This window comes from Camponotus floridanus, unplaced genomic scaffold (genome assembly GCF_003227725.1).
Source record: "Camponotus floridanus strain SB8 unplaced genomic scaffold, Cflo_v7.5 scaffold5, whole genome shotgun sequence".
Lineage (NCBI taxonomy): Eukaryota > Metazoa > Arthropoda > Insecta > Hymenoptera > Formicidae > Camponotus > Camponotus floridanus.
Window position 1 is genome coordinate 1163864 of NW_020229658.1, and position 23456 is coordinate 1187319.

Here is a 23456-nt window from a genome sequence, read left to right on the forward strand (position 1 = left end):
CCATATATTTTTTCCAAAAAACATTGATTAATGCTATTAAAAAATTTGTAGATTGAAATCTTAAATGATCGAATTACTAGTAATGAAGAGATCATTAAGAATCAATCTGATGAACTTGGAATGCTTCGGAAGAAATTATTCACGAATAATCAACAGATGGAGGAAGATTTATCTGAATTAAATATACCGGAGCACGAGATGCTGAATATTCTATGTGATCGAATATATTCTTTGAAAGTTTTACTCCAAGAGAAATCGGATAACATGGTTAAATTGCAAGCCGATTATGAGTTACTTAAAGTACATATAGATAATTGCATTTCAATATTTAATGTATGATAAAATATAAAATAATTTGCATTGATTTATCAATCGATATTCTTCTTTTCAGAATGAGAATTCTATATTAAAAAAACAAAATAATATTACTGAAACTCGAGCTCAAGATGATATCTTTCAGTTGAAAAAGAGGGTACAAATAACATCTTGCATTTATCAAAAAGGTTAAATTTTTTATGTGATTATTTTTTCAAACTTTTTTAGCTCAAAGAGACACGTATAAAATTGCATCAAACAGAAAGTGATTATCAGAGAATGATTGAAGATTTCAATGCAGCTCAAAAACAATTAATGTTAGCAACAAAACATGAAGCAGATTCGCAAAAATCATTAATAATTATGGTAATATACTGTTATGAATAGATGGCATCTTTACATTATATATAAAAATTGTATATAAAATTAATTATTAAAATTGTTATATTTTACTTTAGGAAAAAGATTATTGTTCTAAAATCGAAAAAATAGAAAATGAAGCGATCGGTCTGCGTGATTTAGTAGACAAATTGAACGAAGAATTGGAAGAAACTAAAAAAAAACTTGCGTCAAAAAACATCGAACTTTGTCAAGCGCAAGATAAATGCAAAAGTTATACCGATCATTTGGATATCATACGACAAGATGTATATATAGATATTTTTCTTTTTTTACTTATAATAATTTTATTTTACACAAATATGAATAAAATAAAGGTAAATTTTTTGAACTCAACATTTTTTATTCTTTTAGCTTGAGATGGAAAAGGATGAATTAATAAAGGCCGAGAGTGTGAATCGCGACTTGATTTTACAGTTACAAGAATACATGAACGAAAATTATCAGCTTGGTCAACAGAAGATTTCACTTGAGCAAAATAATTCCACGTACATAACTGAGGTATAATACTCTTTTCTGTTAATGCTTTTAAACAAAAAATATTATATACATAGTTTGTAAGTATTTTTCATATATAATTATAATTATAATTAAAAAAATGTATCATTAAATGTATCATTTTTTCCATTTTAATTGTAACTTATCATATTTTTAATTTAATATCAAACTATAATTTTTATTTTAGTTAAAGGACATGCGCAAATCTTTGTTTGAATTGAAAAAGGAATGCCATTTAAAGGACCAATCGCTAACATGTATGTCGGTTGATTTGACCGAAGCAGCTATGAGTAGATCAGAACTCTGTAAAGAGTCTCAATATATAATTTCATGCATTCGTGATTGCATGGAACAACAAAAAAAATATAATAAAACTCTAGCAAAAAATCTGAAAAATAAACAACAACTTTTAATGCAGCTTGTATTTGAAAAAAAGTAAGTGTATATAATAATTTCAGATATGTGTATTTTTATTTTTTTTTTACATTTATCTTCAAAATCGGAGATATCTTCTTTTTCTTCTACATTATGTATTTAAATAAAGATTATTTTTATAGAGCTCTATTAATTAAAATCAAGAAACTGAAACGAATTAATTTATTGGCACAGAAATTAAAACGAACGCACGGACAATTAACTGGTAGAGGTCTTAAAAAAGCATATGTAAAAAACGATATCTCACCGTCGATTAAAACTCGTCAGAATGTAGAAACGGATTTAATTTCGAGTTTAAATTACACAGATTTATACAAGGTTAGTACTTGTTGAAAAAACAAAAAATCTATTTTTTTATTGTTTTATTTTTTTTTGTCTTTAGAAATATTTCATAGAACCAATAAAAACTAATCGACGTATATCGACATGTGGTGACTCATGGTGGTTTCCTAAAATGGAGTATTTAATAAGTGAGATGCAGAAAAGTAATCAATGGAATGATAATTTTAGCCATGCAACGGAATCCGATACTTCACTGGAAGAGAACCGTGATTACGGTTATCAGTCTTCTTCTGCAAGCAAATAAAGAGGAACGAGAGATTTTTCGTAATAAATACTGTAAAAGAAAAGTCTGATGTCGACTATTGTGTGAACGTGTTTGTAATGTAATTTATGTTTGTGCTATTTTTTGCGTGACAATTTTCTACATATATATAATATATATAATCAAATGTATCTTTTTTTAAAAAATAAATAGACGTTTCTTCTAACGTACGAATATGTTTATCACTGTCGCACAACGATACAGTAATGAATCATATAAACGAGATGCAGTAACACGATATTTTCCATATATATCTTACGAAAAAATTCAAGTATTATTTCAGCTTGGTTTGGTGTAAATACTTCTACACAGTTTGGTGGATCCTAGAATTATTGAGAATACTGAATGAATATATATATGTATAATATAAATTAATATATGTATATTATAATCAAACTGTTTCATTATAATTACTGTAACGGTATATAAAAGAAGATGTTCGAAAAAATATTTAAATGTTTCTTCAGTTGTGTTCCAATAGTTTGCAAGATAAAAGTTATGAGTCAAAAGTATTAATTCTATAACTGTAGAAATTTGTTGATCGTTAAATAGCTTCTTTCTAAAATGCAATATCATTTTTTTTATAGCTGTAAGCTATTGCCATAAAGCTATTCATTGTAAATTGCATAAGAGTGGACAAATTAAATACTACATTTGTTACAATACAAAGTTTGATTGTGTAATTAAATGATCTTTTTAACTTAGAATATTAATAAACACATGAAATATTTCGCGCATGTTAATACTTGAAAAATTGAAAAATTTGCCATAAAAGTTTTATAAATATCTCCTTGTTTTTATCCTTGTATGGAATATTACATGGAATCTTTTCTTCTGAAAACAATAATGTAAATTTATCATATTATTGGATTTGAAAAAATATGACAATTCTAATAATTTTGAACAAAATACGCATTTTTACCGAAAAATAGTAAAATTAATTTTTTATCCTTTTGTTTCCTCATGCAAGCTATATCTTTTGATGTTATCAATTTGGAAGATAAGCAACTGTATTGATTATGCAATTGTACATTATGAAATTGCCAAGGTCCACATATATCGTCATAATTTGTAATATTTTCTAATTCGGGTTCAGAACGTATTTTCCTGAGTACAATTTTCTCGTCATCTAGTATGGTGCACTCAGATAGAAACTTGCGTTTTATATCTATTATTGCATTCGATTTGTTATTATGGGAGTCGTTCATTTTTGCATCATACTTTGATGTGTCGTAATACAAATGGTTATACAAATAATGTTAATAACATATCTACTGAATACACAGAAGTATGTTAATATTTGTAATACCTATGTATATCTAATGTATGAATATATAAGTAAATTTATTAACAAAAGAGTTATTAAAAAAAAAAGAGATCAGTTGTATATAAATGGATAAATGCATATGTATATTCAGTTAAACAGTAAATTATTATATTTTTGCTTATGTAATAAACACGATTTTTAATAAAGTACAATTTTCTTTGGTCGAATAAAAAGACAATTATGAAAAGCCATTATAATATTCACAAGTTTTATTTTTTTTACCGTGTAATTCATTTATAATTCATTATGAGTTGTCAATAAAATTAATATACAATGTTTTTTAGAGCAAGAAATTGTTATATGTGTTACAAACTAAGAAAGAAAATACATAGTAATAGCAGCAGGAATAGCCTCTTCTATCTTACAAGATCTTCGCGTGCCAAAAATTCATTAGATGTTGCATATTTTAAATGTACTGTTATTATCAATATTTATGATGTATTATTAACGGTATATTATATATATATTTTTAATTATTATTATTTATTATTATTATTACTTATTACATATATAAATCATATTTATTTATATGATTTATATAATATATATATAATGTATTTATATATATATTTATATATTTATAACGAACACCGCCCATTACACTACTAGAATTACAAATGGGAGCTTTCTTTACCACCTCTTAATAGATCTGATACTCAAAATAGATGATATATCGTCGATTACATTGAGACGCAGACTCTTAGTCAATCACTCTAGCAAAATGTTTGCAAATGTTCCACACAGTTCACTTCCCACTCTGTACTTTTCCCAAGTTGTGTGCGTCCTCCTTTCAAATTCATCGTAGCACACTTGTAGTGCACTTATCTTTGTAGATTATAGTACATATCTGTAATCAGAAATAGATAGCGCGTCTACACTGCAATATTACTCCAAGATATGCATATAAACGCCGAGTTTAATCAACACAATAAGAGACAGGTATTGAGTAGTTAACTTAAATAGAATAGAATCTTTTTTTATGCCAACAATGTAAAACTGGATATAACAGTAACATTGTGTTGACACAAATTTTGTTGAATAATTAACAACTTACACTTGCAACTTACCTAATTTAATAAAAAATCTCTGAAAAATAACTAATTCCCTCAATAGAAATAAAACAGTAATGAATATTTAAGTAATATATATCAATTTTTAAAATATATAATGCTAAAAGTATATACAGTTTTCGAATACAGATCGTTTCTCTTTTCTATTATGTACATAACAATAAGGAAAATGAGAGTCACATGTATGATTCCATAAAGTACTGTATTATAGTTGTCAAAATATCTACAATGCATAAGAAATTATACTATAAAAACACAATTTATTTGTCTGACAAATATTCAAATTTCTCTATATAAAAATGAAACCTACCTGTGATTTTAATAGAATATATCTAGATAATCTTGTATCTGATAAAAAGAAAGAAAGAGAGAGAGAAAGTGGAAATAAATATTACATACAAGGATATTAAAGATTGTGAAGAAAGATTGCAGCCTGAGAATTTCATTTTTTTTTTGTAACAATTTTAAATAGTTTTATCTATCATATTATTACAAAAAATATTATATTTCAAAACATACAATCCAATGATACGAATCATTGCACAGGAAATGGGAGTATTATTATAAATCGCAAGAAACATTTTCGCAAGCTTGCATAATGAATCATGCATGTATATTTTGTAGCACCTTTTTTTTATCAGTCAGAAACTAGAGTCTACCAAAGAAAAGAAACTTTTATAAATTTATAATATCTATTAATATCTATATAGTGTTTTACATAAACACTACTATGTACCTATACAATCAAAAAATATCTATAGTGCTTTAAACAACTTTTATGCAAATTTTTGCTAAAATTATGCACTTATTTAATCGCGAATAAGTAATAAAACGGAGAAACTATATAGTAAGAAAATAATATTATATTTTTAGGCACTATGTAACATAGATTACAACGATTATTATGCGCAACTAATAATTCTGATTTTAATAAAGTCGTAATAATATAATTGTTACTTAAGAAGTAAAAAGGCGAGATATCGCATAATATTCAATATTGGCCATTCAATGAAATAACATTGCAAAAGATTTTGATTAAAAAGAATTTCGATTATGTGAGATTGCTACATATATTAGATATTTTTATATTGAAAAACTTGAACAGAGATATATTGCAATAATATTAAAAGAGAAATTCAACAAATAAGCACAGATTCACGTCATTAGGATAGAAACATCAGAAAATTTAGAATTGTTTTCTTTGCATGTACTTTGTGTAAACCATCTTTTAATTACAAGAAACTGTCAACATCAGCTAAATATCATACATCAATATTATAGTTACACATTTATATATCTTGCATTATAAATTTGATGGTCATATAATGGATCTTACTTTCACAATCCGCGCTTTTCTATCTTATCTAATTATTTTAACCCACCGTGTTTGTTTATTATTCCAATAAATATAAAGAGGGCGAAAGTCGCGAGAGAATATACACTATAAAAAATATTAAAAACATATAACAGGAAATATAATATACTCTATGAAACTGCATGTGTGTGACTACTCAGAGATACCTCCAATATTATATAATATTAATACAAAAATCTGCTAAAAGCATTTCAAAGTGCAAATGTCTATTCTACATAATATTAAATTGATATATTTCCCCGTTTCCCATTTTTTTCTTTTTTTTTTTTGGATCACGCTTTCACTTCATTATATATCAATTCTATTATTATAAAAATATGTGAACAGGTTGTTATACACCGAATATTTGATTTAATATATTCATTAGGCATATCAAATATTTTTCGGCTCCTCATTAATGGAATAATATCTCTTGTAGTTCTTTTTTCCAATTAATTTTAAAGACATTATATATATTCAAATAATGTAAAAATATATATAGATATACGAATATATATATTGTGAGACACATACGGATTTAGATAATCACTTGCAGCAATTGCCGGTTGCTGCCTTTTGCCCATCCGACTCGACTAGTCGACGACCTTGACCACTCGTACTTGCGCTTCCTGACTGTTCGTTCTTAGGAAGCTTTTTAGCTGTTGAAAAAAAATATTATTTTTTTTCCGTTTTATAATAAGACTGTGCATATGTCGACGTATTTTAATATTGTAGATATTTTCACTTTCCAAAAATGTTTTTACTGTTTAACATGATATGTTATCAACAGGTACAGAATTATCATGCACTGTGATTAGAGTTAATAAATGTAATGTAAGATGAAATAATATTTCTATGTATATATTATCAAATAAAATGGCAAATTTAATACAAACACACGTTATCGTTTGATAATACAACATTATTTTTTATAGCCTAATTATTTTGCTATAATATTTATATTATGTATAATAATGTAATGTATAATCATATATTAATAAGAAATAAAGATGTACATAGCTCACCAATTGCAAGGAATATGTCGTTGACATTCATCGCCGTCTTAGCAGATGTTTCCATGAAAAGAAGGCCATTTTCATCTGCATACGTTTGAGCTTCGTCATATTCGACAACTCTTTTATTTGCCAAATCTGCCTTGTTTCCAGCTAATGCTATTACTATACTCGGACTGGCTTGGCGCTGCAATTCTTTTACCCATGTTTGGGCACGTGAAAATGTATCCTAATAAAATAATAAATAAACATACATTTATTTCTGTACCTAGTAATTCATCTGTATCATAAGAATAAAAATCATAAAAATTTCTCTCTCTTAAATACTCAAAAGGATTAACAAACTGCTTACCTGATTTGTTATATCATATACAACAATGGCTGCTTGTGCACCACGATAATACATTGGCGCAAGACTATGATAACGCTCTTGCCCCGCAGTATCCCAAATTTCAAATTTTACAGTTGTGTCATCCAAACATACGGTTTGTGTTAGAAATGCAGCTAGAAAGAGTAATATTTGCCATAGTATTAAATAATCAATATAAAATAAGTATACAAAAATCATATATATTTAATTTTATTGTTATATAAGTATAATTTTTTGCTTGCTATAACAGGATATTATTATTATATTACAAACTTTTTTAGAAATAAACAAATTATAAATATTTCTTTAAATGAGTTATTATATGTAGTTAAAAAAAATTATAAATAAATAGCTTTATATTTAAATTTATATTTAAATATAAGCTTTATATTTAAATTTATATTTAAATATAAAGCTTATATTAAATTTATATTTAATTTAAAAAGATAAATTATATTTTGATAAATGTAAAATTGAGAAACACTATTATATATTAGTATTCTTACCACCAATTGTACTCTCCTGGTATTCATGAAACTGTCCTTTGACAAACCTTAAAACAAGGCTTGATTTTCCAACTGCCGATTCACCAAGTAAAACTAGCTTAAACTGACAAATTTTCCCTTGTGTCGATCCATTTGGCCTTTGAGCTGTACCCCGATTCGCCATGATCACCTAAAAACAAAATTTTATTTCTTAATTTTGATTAATCTTACAATTTCATAGTTTTAATTAATCTTACAATTTTAGATATCTTAAAAAATATCATTAGTCATGAATATATGTAAAGTCATGTCATGTTAAACTTCTAAGAAGCTTTTATTTGTTTTATGATAAGTTTTACATTTGTAGATTTCATGTGTGGTGATATTTTTTTAGTGTCTTTGACTGACATATGTTTCAATATTATAAAAATGAATATAAATCAAGATGTATCTAAGAGTTATATTCTAACAATATGATACAATATATCTCTAAAAATTTTAAAAATTTAATATAAGTTGTAATAAAACATTTCTCTGAATATCTGTTCATGATATAAAGTAAATAAAATGTTGATATTACTAATACTAAAAATCTAATCTCTAATTTAATATAAAATGCAAAAATTTTTAGAGATGTTTCTAAAGGAAATTTTGTAAAAAAATAATATTTTGTCATAATAAGATTTTATAATTTGCAATTGCTAACTAAAGTTCAATTAAGTAGATAAATGTCTATTTATACTGAAACTTTATACGCATGACAGATAAGCTGTTGTTTCATGATAATTATGTTCTTAAACTGTGTAGTTTACATACCTATTTTATTTCAATTAGGAATATAAAATAGGAAGCACAAATAAAAGATTGGATGTAATTTTGAAGGAAAAAGGTGACTGAGAATAATTTGGAAGATGTAGAAGATGCAAAAAATCATTTCAAGAGTAGATATTTTCACCAAACATGAAAGTGTAAGTGATAAGATAAGAATATTCAAAAAAACCAAGATTGTAGGAGGAACCGGTATTAAAATAAAAGTGTCATTAAGACAAGTCAGTAGTATTTGCGAAATCCCAGAATATAAAGCGACTCAACTAAATCACTTGTATTTTAGTATAGATCATTGCTGGATAATTATTCTGTGATTGAATGTGACTAATTAGAATTCAGAATTCTCTAAAACAAGAACGATTATTTAGATTACTTACAAGTACGGTGATAAAATCGAAGGTAGCTAACTTATTTGAGAAACAAAAAAGAGTATAGACTCTTTTTAACCCATTAAGAGAGGGACTGTTAATTATATTATCCAATTAACTCTTCATGCGACTAACGTCATCGAGTTTTCCCGTATTACTTCCTTTTCCTTTATTATTATTATTATTATTAGTATTACTTTTTTTGGTTTTATCAACGATCCCGAGAAGAGGCTAGCGCGAAAGAGCCCGAATACGGGAGTAGCCGTCACGAGAGGAGGCGATGCACCGACTTTTACGACAATCACGAGATTTGTCCGATGCTTGTAAAAAGGGTCTCCGCTCTACGTATCGTACGAGCCGTCTTTCGCCGTGACATTCGCGTCGAGGGAAAGATTCACCGACGATTATTGTACGTCGCCGATAATCTCGAGTAGACGGGATACCATCGAAAAATCATGAGAAACCGTTAAAACGACGCGTCGACGATGAAGGAAAGGAGAAAGACGGGAACTCGGGAAAGAGCTATGTCGCGTATACTTGCGTGTGTGTTGAGTGTTGTGTGTGTACGTGTGACGTGTGCGCAAGCGCGGCACAATGTATGTGTATGTGCAAACAAGAGGAGAGATAGACGTTGCGAGATAGCGGAAAGAGATCGGAGAAGGAAAGAGAGGGAGCGAGGGAGCGAGCGAACGAGCGAGAGAGAGGGAGGGGGAGAGGGAGGAGGACAGAAGAGGCGAATAAAGGGAGTGAACGAATGCGCCACGATTGTTACAGCCCTGAGTACTTGTCACCGCCCGTGACGTTGAAACGTCAGCAACATCCGAAATATTAGAACGCCCCTCGGAAACAACCGGAGCGCATCGTCACCCGAGAGTCACGTAGGTGACAAATACACGCGCTCTCTTCTCCTTTCGCCCTCCTTCTCTCTCCGTCTCTCTTGTCAGAATGTGGCACGCGTATAAACATCTTCCTCCGAATGTCCGGGGTGGGGAGGATATTATAATTTAGCGATTCGTTTCTTATCTCGCTCGCTCGTGCTCGCGCATTCTCAGGATGACGGACACCTGCCAAGGTGGAGATCATGAGTCTCGAGAGCATGCTTAACCTGTTTACGTTGAGGAGGTTCGCCGTTAGATTGATGCGCCGCGCTGGCTAGCTGCTTCTTGAGACGACGACGACGACGACGACGACGACGGCGGCGACGACGATGATGGTGTTTTCGACGACGACAACGGCGATGACGACAGGTGCAACGCGCAACGCTGCGCGACGATTATTAACGTCGATTCACTGGCGCGAGCCGAGTCGGGCTCGAGTCAGCACTTGCCACCGATAGATCGGCCCGTCGATCGAGCATAAATCGCGCAATCTATGTAGAACGTGTACATTTATGACAGTTCCCGAGTCGGCGAGAAGAGTTAGGATAGACAAGGTACACAGAACCACGCACGCAAAAACTCCAAAGACGAATCCTCTCTCTCCTTCTCTCCTTCTTCCTCTCTCTCGCGCGCGCGCGCGCGAACCGATCCCGTCAACTGTACTCGCACTTTCGTCCTCTCGCTCACTCTCTCTCCCTCTTTCTCGCGTCGTCTCTTCTCACTCGCACTTGGATATCGTCGCACAACCTGCGGGAGGAGGCGTACGTCCCGGCGGTTTTATCGCTCGTTACACCTTCACGATTTAATCCTGCTATCGTTCCACGTTTCCTCCCGTAACCTACATCGATGAGCACCGACGACAGCGACGAACATACGTCGACAGCGAATGATCGGAACTTTGACACGCCGTTGAGAGAGGGAGGGAAATAGAGAGGGAGACAGAAGGAGAGAGAGAGAGAGAGAGAGACAGAGAGAGAAAAGGGGAAGATTACCGACACGCGCGATGCATACGGCGCTGCGTCACTTTTTGTCGACTCGTTCTGCTCCGTTTCCGTAGATCGTGCGACGCAGTCAACTGCTCGATTACTCGGTCGATTTCGCGGAACCGGAAACGCTGAATCTCGAAACGTCGAACGGCTCTCTTTCTCTCTCTCTCGCGACTCCGCCGTTTTTCCTTCTCCGCGATTCACGAATGTATACGTACCGACTACTACGACAAGTAGGAAGCAGTATGTTGATCATAGACGTATAAAATACACAGACGGGCCTGTGGACGAGGGGAAATTTTGAAAATAGCAAGGACGCATCGAAATGCGATCTTCTTCGATCCTCTTCGGATAGGCTGGATCAGCTGTCACTTGCGATAGGTTCCGTCCATTATTCATATGTTATATATACGATAACTTATAACATTTTCAATGTATGTACAATGAAATTTTTTTATTCCAATTCATTTCGAACGATTAGAAATGTGAAATTTAAAATCCATAGCGAATACCTCACTAGATATACGCATGCTCCGTGATACATTTCTAGCAACTTGATAAAAAAAAATACCGCTCCGATTCTCCATTTTATGCTATTCGTTGATTGGCCCGCGCGGCAACAATGAATGCGATTAGTCAATTTAAATTAGACGGATCTTTAAAAATGGACGATTCGAACCGATTCATCTTACATCTGTTGGCTTCGTTCGCGATTCGAAAATACGCGCAGCAACAAAGTATTAAACTATGCTAAACTGAGACTCGTAATATTTTCTTGATAAATATTTTCTTAATAAATATTTTCGTTGACTTTTGACACGTGATTGTGTAATTTGCGTTTGATACGACGTGGATCAGGAGATTAATATAAATTTTCGAGAGAATTCGAGTTTTATATTCGATATACATTAGCTGAGAGGAGTAAATCTTGTCAAAATATTCGAACATAATATGGAGAAGTATCAACACATGAGAGCATTTATATCAGCGGCCTTAGATTATACCAAGCATCCCAGCGAAAGTGCTACATCTGCTATACAAAGAAGTCTTGGAGTAAATATATATTATGACTTATTATAATATTATATATATGTATATATTATACAATATTTTATCTTTATGTTAATTATATTTTGGAATCACAGAATTGCAAACACACAAGATTTTAAATTATAAATATTTTAAATTATAAATTTATATTTTTTTAAGGTAATAAGCGTGTCACTGGATCTGAATGTATTTGATCCTGGAACCAGCATAGCTGCAGAATTCTATGTGAGTCTGTACGAGCTTATGAATTCTGTAGGATCACGGTCCACTTTGATCTGGAGTGCTGTAGATGTTTTACAAAATGTTTGCAGAAATGTTCCTGCTAGACAATCGCTTATTCATACATACAAATTTACACCAATATTAGCGAGATTATTAGAGGTATAAAATATTAATATTATATTCTCCTGTTACATATAACAAATTTTTTTACAAAGAAATATATTTTTATCAAAATTCTCTATTATCAAAGTTATTTATAAGTTTTTTAATAATTAGATTAATACATATTCTTTATTTAATATCGTAGGCAAATGTGACATCTGAGAAAAGGATACGAGTATTAAAATTACTTCAGGAATTAACATATGGAATCAAAATATCGTGGCAAGAAGTTTATCTTTCATATTTAATCTCTACGTTAACTCAATGGGTAGTACAATCAAAGGAAGAAGAGATTATTGCACTTTCTTTAGGAGTGCTGGTAAATTTGTGTTATAAAAATCTTCCAGCAGTTTATACATTGATGCGTACCATCGATACCAAAGCATTCATCAGAACATTATTAAAACTACAAGAGCATGTTAATACTAGTGTACAATGTTGCAAACTATTAATTATATTGGAGCCAACCAATACAAATATTTCTGAGAAATATATCATGGACTTTGCGTCGATAACTTTCACAAATCTTAAAACAGCAATGGAACAAAAAAACGTTTTTTTATTGCGGCACATTGTCGATTTTTTCAACGACGTCGTGCAAAATGAGCATTCGCGAAATATATTACTTACATATTCAAAGTAAGTCTATCAAATTAGATAATTGTACAACATAATATATAAGGATACTACATTTTTTTGTTTATAGTTATGATAGAGATGTAAAAAATATACTAGCCACTTTGGAAGAAAATACAGATCCGGAATGCATTGCTGTTATGATGGAATTTTTACTGTCATTGGTGAAACTGAAATTATGTGTCTTAATTCCTTTATATCCTATTTGTATAAAATCGGCTATGACGTGGGTGCCTGTAGAACAAGTATGAAATTTATTATTGCAATTTTTATTAATTTTATAATTGGAGATTTGAGATGGTGAAAAACAAAATAATTTAATCTAAGTTTTTGTTCAAATATTATAGGTGTGCTCCAAAGCTTTAGCACTTATACGAAACATCATCATCGATTCACGACGCACTAAAACTTGCGCGGAAGTTTTAACAGAGGTAGATCCGTCTGTTCTTATGCTTATAACGAATCCAGAAGATGAAATTAATGAACAGAATGGAAGTCAAAATGCAGAGATGGAAACAAAACAAGCTGAATTGATGCAACTATTTCAAGAAATGATTAAAACTCCTGCATTTAAGAAAAAAATTATGCAATCGTTTAGTGAACACGTGATGCGTAGAATATTTATTCGCGTATTAGATAATGAATTTTCCGCCGCTGGAGATTGGACCGGAAATTTCGTGCAAGTATGTTATCTAATACAAAATGTGTATACAATATTAAATAGTTGTATCAAATACCTATTTCCAATTTTGCAGAATGCTTCCATCAATCTTTACATTTATGCGTTAGCTTTGACAGCAGATTTGGCAACAAGTCATTCCAATTGGTTGACATTATATTCTGAATTACTTAGTAGGAAGCAAATACAAATGATATTAGCATTAGCATTATTCACTGGTGATGAGGAAGTGAAACAAAAAGTCTTACAGTTAACATCATCAACTGGATTTCCACAAGAATGGTAAATATTTCATGCATTAAAAATGTTTAATATTTTCATTTAACATAGTAGTAGTAGTATATATGAAATTTCAGTTGTATATATGAAATTTCTGTTTGACAAGTATTTCTGCAGTGGCAGTTTGCATGAAAGAATTAGAACCATTAATGTTAATTCAAAGTAACAATAATGTATTGGAAGTCACGAATAAGTCATCTCTGAATTATACCGGGAATGAACTGGCACCATTATTTTCCGTCACACAAGAAGAGCGCCTTGATGCATGTCTAGCCAAACTCAAATCAGCTTTTGAATCGAATCAGATAAATGATATTGCGACATCTGCAGTAATGGAATTATATGAATATAAGGTAATTGTTCTCTTTTCATATTTATAATTTGTATACAGTATATCTATATGTGTTATATTGTAATTAATTAGTTAGCGGCAATGAGACATTCCGAAAGAGCGATGCAATCGAGTTTAGAAGCGGCGAATAATCACGGTACTAGTCTTCAACACAGATTAGCGCAAGTAGTAGCTGAGTCTAGTAGATTACATCAATTATTATTTGATACTCAGCAATGTTTGGAAGGAATAAGAGCTGAAAAATCTGTATTAACAAGAACGCTTCATGAGAAGGAAGAGCAATCGAAGAAAGCAATTTTCGTAAAAAAACAAGTTAGTTAATAGTATTTGCTATAATTATATGAAATATCTATGCAGTTATAATAATTTTTTTTCTTTTATAATATGTCTACACTTTTTCGTCATGCTTTTAGGAAATTGAATCATTGAGAAAAATTGTGACAGAAAAATCAGCAAATTTGGAGCACTTAAATAAGAAGTTAATACAATGTACAAATGAATTAGAAGCTAGCAAAAGTAAGATTAATATTTTAAATAAAAAAATTCAGGAATTAGACAACGAACGTTTAACCGCAGAAAAGAAAGCTACAGATATAAATAATAAAAATCACGAATTAAGTAAACATTTACAAAACATAAAAGATTCTCTCAGCAAAAAGGAACAGGTAAAATTAACTTTTTTTTACATGAAACTGAAATTACTATTCTATGTTAATTAACTTTTATATTGTGTAGATTTTAGAGAAGAAGAATGCAGAAATAGAAATAAATCAAAGCAATATATCTGCACTTAAACAAGAAATTCAACAAATGGTGCAAATGCTACAAACGCATGAACAAACCATACTAGAAAAAGAAAAAGACAATCAAAGAATGAAAGCGGAATTGACAGATTTGAGTCGCATGCGAGATATGATTTTTGAGCTTACTGCAAAAAACAAAGATGATTTAAATACAAGTTAGCATTTCTTTCATTTTAAAATTATACTTAATAAACGGGGAAAATGCACATAATTGATTAATATAATTTTTATTCTTATCTAACATTCCTGTCTAATATAATCTTCTATTTAATTGTATGTTAATTCCTATTAACATTCTATATGATGATAGGAATTAACATCATATACACTTAAATAGAATACACATATTAAATTTAATAGATGATAAATAAATGTAATATTTTTATCTCAGAAAATTTTTAAACAAATTGGATTGAAATAAAACACAACAGAAAAATTTTATAAAAACGGTGCAAAATGTATATGTATTTTAACATCAATATTTATTGGATAAATGGTACGAACATGATTAAAAAATTTATATATAAATAATTGATTATTGTTATCACTTATTTAAACATGATAAATATATTTTGAAAAATTTTTGTACGTTTATCCATATAGAAGACTATTCTAATATTTTTCTCGGAAATTAAAATGCGATTATGTCATTTTGCATACACACAGTGTTATGCAAAGTTTTATATTCTTAAAAATATTCAAATTAAAGATATCTATGCGATATATTATATACTTGTTAATCGTGCTAGATACAATTCCTAATGATTTTTATTCTATCTCGATATATTTGGACTAAAATTTATATAAATTATACATATATATCTTTGTTTTTAAGAACAAAATCATTTATTTCACATCATATTTCATATATTATTTTATACTCTTTTTGCCAATTCTCACTGCCAGAAATATATAATAATATATTAACATTTTGTGTAGAATAAATTCCTCCTATATAATTTTTACATAATAGAAGTTCTTTATCTTACTTATTCTCTTTGGCATTATTAATAAATAATACCTTTATTTTTAAAATAATAAATTGACAATATTCAAAATGTTTAGAAATTATATATATATATATATATAATTTTTTTTTAATTATATGAGTAAAAAGGAAAAATTTTTAATATTCATATCGCTAATAATTTCAATTCTCTGTAATCTATCGTCCATATAATTTTTATGTATCAGATAATAAAACACATGTGTATATAGCAGATTTCAAGTGTGTTTTTATCTATTGTGTGTATTGTCGTGTACATACATGTGTGTATGTGAAATACATATATCTAGTACAACATATTTGCAAAATTAAATATCATTTTTATATAGAAATTTCTCTGGTAATATAATCGAGAAAGGAAAGATTTTGTATGAAAAAAAATTGACATTAGAATTGAAAAATTATTATCTACTGTTCTCTAAAGTATTGAGAACTTGTAATGACTTTGTATTGTGCCTCGTCGAATTGCTTCAAAAGAAGTTATGCTATTGAAACTATTCTATTAAATAAAAATATTTTATATGTAACTTTTTCATGATAATTTATTATTTTAAGACATTATTTATTGAAATTTATTAAAATTTAAAATTATTTTTTTCGAAAACGAAGCTTTGAAAATTTTATTCTAATTATTTTAATTTACACATATAATCACTTCCTTTCCAATTATCAACTGGAAGAAGAACATTCACTATATATGCCAAACTTAAGATTTGTATTTACTTAGTTTCTTTATAAAATTGCAGATATTTTTATATACCCACGTTTCATATTTGATGCCATCTGAATCTGGATTGAAAACAAAATTGGTAAAAAAAATATAACAATTTCAATCATCTAAAGCAAAGGCCATACGGGTAACGCTATCTATAATTATCACGTGTCGATAGAAATTGATAATACTGAAATACGACTCATTTGTCATTGTATATATCACTTAATGATAAATACGATTAGACTATAAAAACTTTAAAAAGATATTAACAAATATTAAATCATTTTACAAAAAAATAATCGGCAATATCTATACCGAATATTATAAAAAATTGGCCATCCAAATTAAAATGTACTGTGTGCAACATGATTAGAGAATATATTATTTTCCACATTTAATATCGCGTCTCTAATGCGATGTCGTCATCAACTATCACCTTTACTCCATGGCTGTTCAGTAGCAGATGCAAACAACAAATAGAAACAATTAGTAATCATGTTTATTCCTGCTGCCATCCAGAATACTGTATGCCAGCGTGCAAGTGTCTCCTGTAATACAAAAGAAAAACAAATACATGCATATATATTTATATCTCAACAAATAAATTTGAAACAAAGAATATGCGATAATTACATGTCCCACTACTATACTGCCGATAACGTAAGGTGCCAAGAAGCCACACGCATTTGCTGCAGCATTTGTCAATCCATACAAAGTTCCCGCGTAACGAGGCGCTAATGCGATATGATTCATTTGATTTCCAGCGTACATCGCGCCTTGAAGAGAGCCTAATCCTGCGAGCATCAACATCACGGTCATACGATCACATCCGGCCCAGATAGCACCGACGAAACTGAGACTGGGACCTAACGAGGCAACCGTGTTCCACAATTTGAACGAGGTCAAGGGCGAGATCAGACGACGTGCGAGGAGCGCGTCCGCAAAGCTCGAAATACCGAGTCCCACCAACCAAGCGCTCAAGTAAGGTAACGCCGAAAGGAATGCATTCTGTTGTACATTCAAATGCAAAATCTTGTCCATGTACGTCGGCAACTCGGTCAAAAGAGTGTAGAATGCCCAAGACTGACCGCATTGTGTAATAGTAATAGCCCACATAGGTAGAGAAGTGAAGACAGATAACCAAGGTACTCCCGAATCGTCATTCTAAAATTATTTGCTTATTAAGCCAAACTTACTGATAATATGTGCGTATGAACATTAAATATAATACCGACCTCGTCTTTTTTCTCAACACTAGCTTCGATATATGCTTTCTCGGAAGGATCGATTTTCGTATGTTGCGAAGGAGTATCGTATATAAATATCAACCAGAATGCATACCATACAAGACCAAGTCCTCCAAATAAATAAAATGCAAGTGGCCAACCGCCCCATAATTCCAATGAACACAGCCAACCGCTCACTGGTAACGAAACAACAGTTCCGAAATTCGAACCTGAAAAAGAAAATAAAAATATTTTCGAATAGTTATATTTATCAGAGGGAAGAGAGGGAGAAGAAAGGACAGAAAAATAATACCTGCGTATACTATAGCAGCAAATTTACTTCTCTCCAATGGTGGTACCCAATGCGCCAGCATACTATGCATCGCAGGAAATGTTACTCCCTGTATTATAAAAAAATATTAATTACTGATCGCATATGCGACATACATCTTATAAGAAACGAAACATTTACCTCGGTAAATCCTTCTGCGACCCGTACAACTAAAAACGGTATTAAACCCCAATATGCGGCGAATGGACTTATCACTGTTAGAACAGCAGTCAGAAACACTCCCAGACCATAAATTAATTTGCCGCCCATTTTCTCGGCCATCCTACCACCCGGCACATTTGTCGTCACATAGCCAAGAAAGAAAGCACCCAGTATGATACCTTGAGTCTTTTCATTCCAAGCAAATTCTCCCGCGCTCTAAAATATCAAAATTTATTTCAAATTATATATACTATAATAAAGAATAATAAAAATATCATGAAATGAAAAAGTAGGAAATAAATTTTCTAATATGATATATTTTAAAAGCTTTGATTGTAAGCTATAAAAGATACAATTACTAAATTAATATTTTTAATTTATAAAGAAATGAATAATATAAATAACTTTAATTTTCAAATATTAATTAAACAATTTGTTTTTTGAAAATATATTTCATGATGACAACATAAATATTGTTACATAAATATTTAATAAAATAATTGGAAATAGAAGTAGAAAAATATTTAACAAATTTACAATAATTATAATATAATATCTTATTGCTTACAATAAATATTTTATTGCTTTTCATATACTATGTCAATAACTGAAATTTTAAAATATAAAATTATAGAAAATATCTAAATGTTAACAAGGAAGATTCTTATTATATAAATTTATATAATTATATAGATTTATATTATAAAGATTAATATTATAGTAGAAGATAATATGACTAGAAGTTATGTGTATATATTTCAGTTGTATAAAATGAGATAAAAGCTTGGATGACTAATATCAAATGATAATTAATATCAAATGATAATTAATATCTAAATGACCTAGCGAAGTAACTCTTTATTTAAAATATAAATTTAAAAAAGTAAAAATAACAATATAATAAATCAACAAATTAACAATTTGAAAAAATAACAAACCTAAACCCACCGGTATAAAAGTTCCATTTATTGGCTTAGTTTTAGGACAAACATCACTAGTATCATTATCCTCGGTATGCGGTATCGCTGTCTGATTAACCATGGAGACAATGGCTACTGATAAATTGACCCTCATAGCATAAACAAGGGCAAAGCCAAGAAAACCCAGGAAACCCAATGTATGACGTGCTTTTATACATGATTTGGTATCTGCTGGAATCTGCAATGTATTAACTGGAAAAATAATAGTATAATTATGTATTGCCAATAAAATACTCTCTATACTTTGATGGTACAAGATAGGTTTCTTAACAATTGTCAATTTGATGGATCTTCCATTTGGCAGAAGGCATGTCAAAGGAAAGAATCGTAGGTAAGAATCGTAGCTAAGAAGTGTTAAGAATAAAGGTTCAACTCTCTTTATATTGCCAATAAAAAAGAGCTAAAATACACAATTGCAAAATGAAAACCTTTCATTATGTATCTATGCACAACAGATCTTATATTATGTAAGACTTTGCAAAGTCTTTAGGCCGCAGCACACACTTTTGCATAAGCACATAACCATAAGAATAAGGAAATTAATTGATCCCCAAGCATAAGAAAATGAACCAATCAATTTTCTTATGCTTATGATTATGCAAAAGTGTGTACTGTGGCCTTTTAAGTTATTTCATGCCTTTTATTATAAAATACCTTAAAAATACTATTTTTTAAAAATATTAATCTGTACTAAAAATAGAACCAAGTCATTTTAGTTAAATACTGTAGTTAAATACTGTAGTTTATACTTTAATTAAATACTGTAGTTAATCATTGATTATCTTGCTGAATGACTAACAATGAAAATTTGTGTAAATTATAATTGTAAATGATAATTGTCATTAGAAATTTTAATAACTGTGATACTGTACAAATTATTTGTGTCAATTAGAATTCTTATGTATATTTATTTCCTCGAAATAATTTTAGTTATAAAAGTGACCTAAGAAATCTATCAAAATTTTGATAGCATTACTAATTTGACAGCATATATCTTCTTCTAATATTTTCAAAACAATAATTGTTGATTTGTTTTTTAAAAATGACATCAACTAAAGGTCAGAAAAGTGTGGACTCGATAAAATCAATTTTGCATATCTCTAAACTCAAAGCACATATTCGCGAGTATTGATAAAAAAAAAAAAAAATAAAAGTTATGACGTGACATTTGAATTTAAAAATATTGAAAATATAAAAATATTACTATTATTTTATTAATATTATTTTCATTTGTAATATCTACGAACTTAATAACGTCCCCTCGTATAATCATTAATGTCATTATCATCCTTTGTTTCCAAACACAACGCGTCGCGTTGATAACGGCTTGAGCAAGCGTCTCTGTTATTTGTGCGAGAACGATATGCAGTTATGTAAGTGACGTAAGCGTACAGAGATATAAGCGTACAAGAATGCGGATGTTTAAAAGAAAATTAAACGGACCTCGCTCTAGAGAATCGTTGACGCAAAGGGGCTGATCGTCTCTAGAAACGCTCGGATCCAGCACTTCCATGATGCCTGTCAACTTTCGCGTCGTCGTCTGTTGTACCCACTCTACGGTGATCTCACGCTTTCACGATGATTCACTACCGTTCTAGGCATTGAGATTATGTTTTTATTACACTCCCTCCAATGGATTCGTACGTGCAATAACGAGTCATTACGGCCGCGTTGCGATCCCGAGTCTCGAGATTAGATCATTGGACCTGTCATTCGTTCATGTGTACATCATGTTTGTATGCGCAGTAAATGGTGGGGCAAATCTCATCCACACATGCGCATCTAGCAGCGAGTCGTGATCATAGACGTAAAATGTATAAATGAGATACAACCATTCAAATCGACCGGTGTTTAGGGATTTTTATTATACCAGGCACGATTGACCAATCAGAGGGTTCTGTGTCAAATCGGCATATAGTTTGTACATCACAATCTATGTATCTTATGTCTATGGAAAAACAGAGTTATCTTCATTCTACCACATTCTATTCATGCTCGGATGACACTTTGGATGTAGTACGAACGAGATTCCAATTTCCAAATTAGACGTCTCAGGATGGCCGCTCTCAAGTTTCTCTCTGGTCGCAATGAACCGCAAGTTGAATTAGAGAGCCAGTTTATTTTGCGGCTGCCATCGGTATGTCCTTGCATTTTGATACAATCTATTTTTTTTTAATTTTACGTGTGTGATTTAAAATCAAAGATTATAAATAATTAATTATTTATTCTTTTCAAGGAACCTGCTCGAGTACTAAGAGAAGCCTTACGTAGCAGTTTACCTTTAAAAGATAGGTTGATGATAAAATTAGAAAATGATATGCGTTATGGTGAAGTCAGATTTGATCACTGGTTGCTCCATTCTAAGGTTAATCTTATTATTATACATTCAATTGAAACCACAAAAATATATGTGCATAAAGATGAATTTATTCATAGGTTGTAGATCTACCGACAATAGTGGAATCTTTAAAAACGATTGATAACAAAAGCTTTTATAAAACTGCCGATATATGCCAGGTAAACTGAAAGAATATTGTAGTGTCGCGTGACATAAAACATTTTATATATAGCATTTTAATGCTTTTACTGTGACATCCTTCAGATGCTGATATGTAAAGAAGAGGATGATCATACTGCAACAGATGAGGAATCTCCTGTTAAGCAGAAGAAGAAAGATCCAAACAAAGTTGATAAAAAATTTCTTTGGCCTCATGGTATAACACCGCCCAGTAAAAATGTAAGACGCAGGAGATTTAGAAAAACTTTGAAGAAGAAATATGTAGAAGCACCTGAGATCGAGAAAGAAGTTAAACGTTTATTACGAGAGGACAATGATGCTGTTAATGTTAAATGGGAAGTAATATGTGAAGATGAAGATCAGTCAAAACCTAGTAAAGTATCATCATCTGGCACAGTTAAGACTAAACGGGAAAATATTAATGGAAATACATCTCAGAGTTTGGATGTTGGTGAGTGATGATTTACATACTGCTTCTAAAAAATATAGGAGTTAGTCTTAAAATATAAAACTAATTTCTATTTTAGCTGAACATGACATATTTGGTGAACCTGTGAGCGATAGCGAAGACGACGATGAAGAGGCTAACATAAATGTGATGGAACTAGATGAAAATAGTCATCTTACTGCGGATAGTAGAGTTTCAGACTCAAATTCCATGCAAGCTGCATATTCTGAAAGATCAAGTAATAATGCAACAACGAGCAGTGGATTAGTTACTGAATTTAGTAAAGAAATGTTTCATAATGACAACAATGGTGATACGGAAACTGAGAAGCAACAGGATGATGCTACTTCGACAAAAGTTCCAAAATTGGAGCAATTTCATGCGGAATATATTATTTCGGATAATTACACGGAATCACCAACGGTATCCATATCTAAAGGTAAAGGTAATTTTAAATAAGTATTATTTGCATTTATAGAACAATATAAATTTTCAACTTTTATTTGCCTAAAAAATCTAGATTCACGTCTTGCTACTCTTCATGCGGAATTGGCGGAACTACGACAAAGAAGACAACAACAAGAAATTGAAATAGCCAATATTGAAAATGTCAAACTGAAACAACGCTTCCAGGAAATTTTAGATAACTTGTTAACTCAAGAAATGCAAAAAGTACAAGAGGTAATAAAATAATACATTATATTTCATTGCATTGAATGTTTTGACTTGCAAACATATATATATATATGTATATTTTTTTATTTCATATATATATACATATTTTTTTTATATTTCAGATACAAGATCTAGAACTGGAATAGGAAATGTAGCATAATTATATAAATATCATATAAATTTTGTACTTAAAGATCTAAACAATTTTATTACTTTCTCTATAATTATATAATTATATATTCATTGTATATGATTGAAATATATAAATTTATAATTTTCTTT

At 30.3% G+C, this 23456-nt stretch overlaps 6 protein-coding genes across 9 annotated transcripts; 3 read left to right on the forward strand and 3 right to left on the reverse strand.

The window, feature by feature from the left end:
* The first annotated feature begins 518 nt into the window (after positions 1 to 518).
* On the forward strand, positions 519 to 2377 carry LOC112639177. The gene is made up of 6 exons (XM_025412411.1): positions 519 to 681; positions 774 to 962; positions 1069 to 1215; positions 1400 to 1647; positions 1770 to 1965; positions 2030 to 2377. The coding sequence occupies exons 1-6, from the start codon at positions 595 to 597 to the stop codon at positions 2231 to 2233; spliced, it is 1071 nt and encodes a 356-aa protein (XP_025268196.1). The 5' UTR covers positions 519 to 594; the 3' UTR covers positions 2234 to 2377.
* Positions 2378 to 2433: 56 nt separating this feature from the next.
* On the reverse strand, positions 2434 to 11460 carry LOC112639161. The gene is made up of 11 exons (XM_025412281.1): positions 11443 to 11460; positions 11248 to 11295; positions 10936 to 11097; positions 7892 to 8060; positions 7368 to 7519; positions 7028 to 7244; positions 6553 to 6661; positions 3189 to 3508; positions 3009 to 3085; positions 2666 to 2845; positions 2434 to 2574 (listed from the first exon to the last, which is right to left on the reverse strand). The coding sequence occupies exons 1-11, from the start codon at positions 11458 to 11460 to the stop codon at positions 2434 to 2436; spliced, it is 1593 nt and encodes a 530-aa protein (XP_025268066.1).
* On the reverse strand, positions 4140 to 11167 carry LOC105258192 (ras-related protein Rab-5C). Of its 4 annotated transcripts, none has more exons than XM_011269336.3 (6): positions 11149 to 11167; positions 7892 to 8060; positions 7368 to 7519; positions 7028 to 7244; positions 6537 to 6661; positions 4140 to 4425 (listed from the first exon to the last, which is right to left on the reverse strand). In XM_011269336.3, exons 2-5 carry the CDS (start codon positions 8052 to 8054, stop codon positions 6549 to 6551), a joined length of 645 nt encoding a protein of 214 aa, XP_011267638.1. In that variant the 5' UTR covers positions 8055 to 8060; positions 11149 to 11167; the 3' UTR covers positions 4140 to 4425; positions 6537 to 6548. The 4 variants fall into 4 exon arrangements, with proteins under 4 accessions (XP_011267638.1, XP_011267622.1, XP_011267647.1 ...); XM_011269320.3 differs by lacking the exon at positions 11149 to 11167 and adding an exon at positions 9076 to 9628; XM_011269345.3 differs by lacking the exon at positions 11149 to 11167 and adding an exon at positions 8687 to 8706.
* A 421-nt stretch (positions 11461 to 11881) lies between the features above and the next one.
* LOC105258183 (ELKS/Rab6-interacting/CAST family member 1) lies at positions 11882 to 15378 on the forward strand. The gene is made up of 10 exons (XM_020029631.2): positions 11882 to 11983; positions 12140 to 12361; positions 12510 to 13003; positions 13071 to 13245; positions 13348 to 13683; positions 13756 to 13961; positions 14065 to 14311; positions 14383 to 14622; positions 14724 to 14975; positions 15046 to 15378. The coding sequence occupies exons 1-10, from the start codon at positions 11882 to 11884 to the stop codon at positions 15271 to 15273; spliced, it is 2502 nt and encodes an 833-aa protein (XP_019885190.1). The 3' UTR covers positions 15274 to 15378.
* Positions 15379 to 16324: 946 nt separating this feature from the next.
* On the reverse strand, positions 16325 to 21358 carry LOC105258176 (sialin). The gene is made up of 7 exons (XM_011269288.3): positions 20977 to 21358; positions 19502 to 19725; positions 18533 to 18769; positions 18374 to 18461; positions 18070 to 18290; positions 17468 to 17998; positions 16325 to 17382 (listed from the first exon to the last, which is right to left on the reverse strand). Exons 1-7 carry the CDS (start codon positions 21044 to 21046, stop codon positions 17260 to 17262), a joined length of 1494 nt encoding a protein of 497 aa, XP_011267590.1. The 5' UTR covers positions 21047 to 21358; the 3' UTR covers positions 16325 to 17259.
* A 39-nt stretch (positions 21359 to 21397) lies between these two features.
* Positions 21398 to 23378, forward strand: LOC105258458 (transcription initiation factor TFIID subunit 7). The gene is made up of 7 exons (XM_025412264.1): positions 21398 to 21670; positions 21770 to 21898; positions 21970 to 22050; positions 22136 to 22502; positions 22579 to 22938; positions 23020 to 23180; positions 23297 to 23378. The coding sequence occupies exons 1-7, from the start codon at positions 21590 to 21592 to the stop codon at positions 23318 to 23320; spliced, it is 1203 nt and encodes a 400-aa protein (XP_025268049.1). The 5' UTR covers positions 21398 to 21589; the 3' UTR covers positions 23321 to 23378.
* Positions 23379 to 23456: the final 78 nt, after the last annotated feature.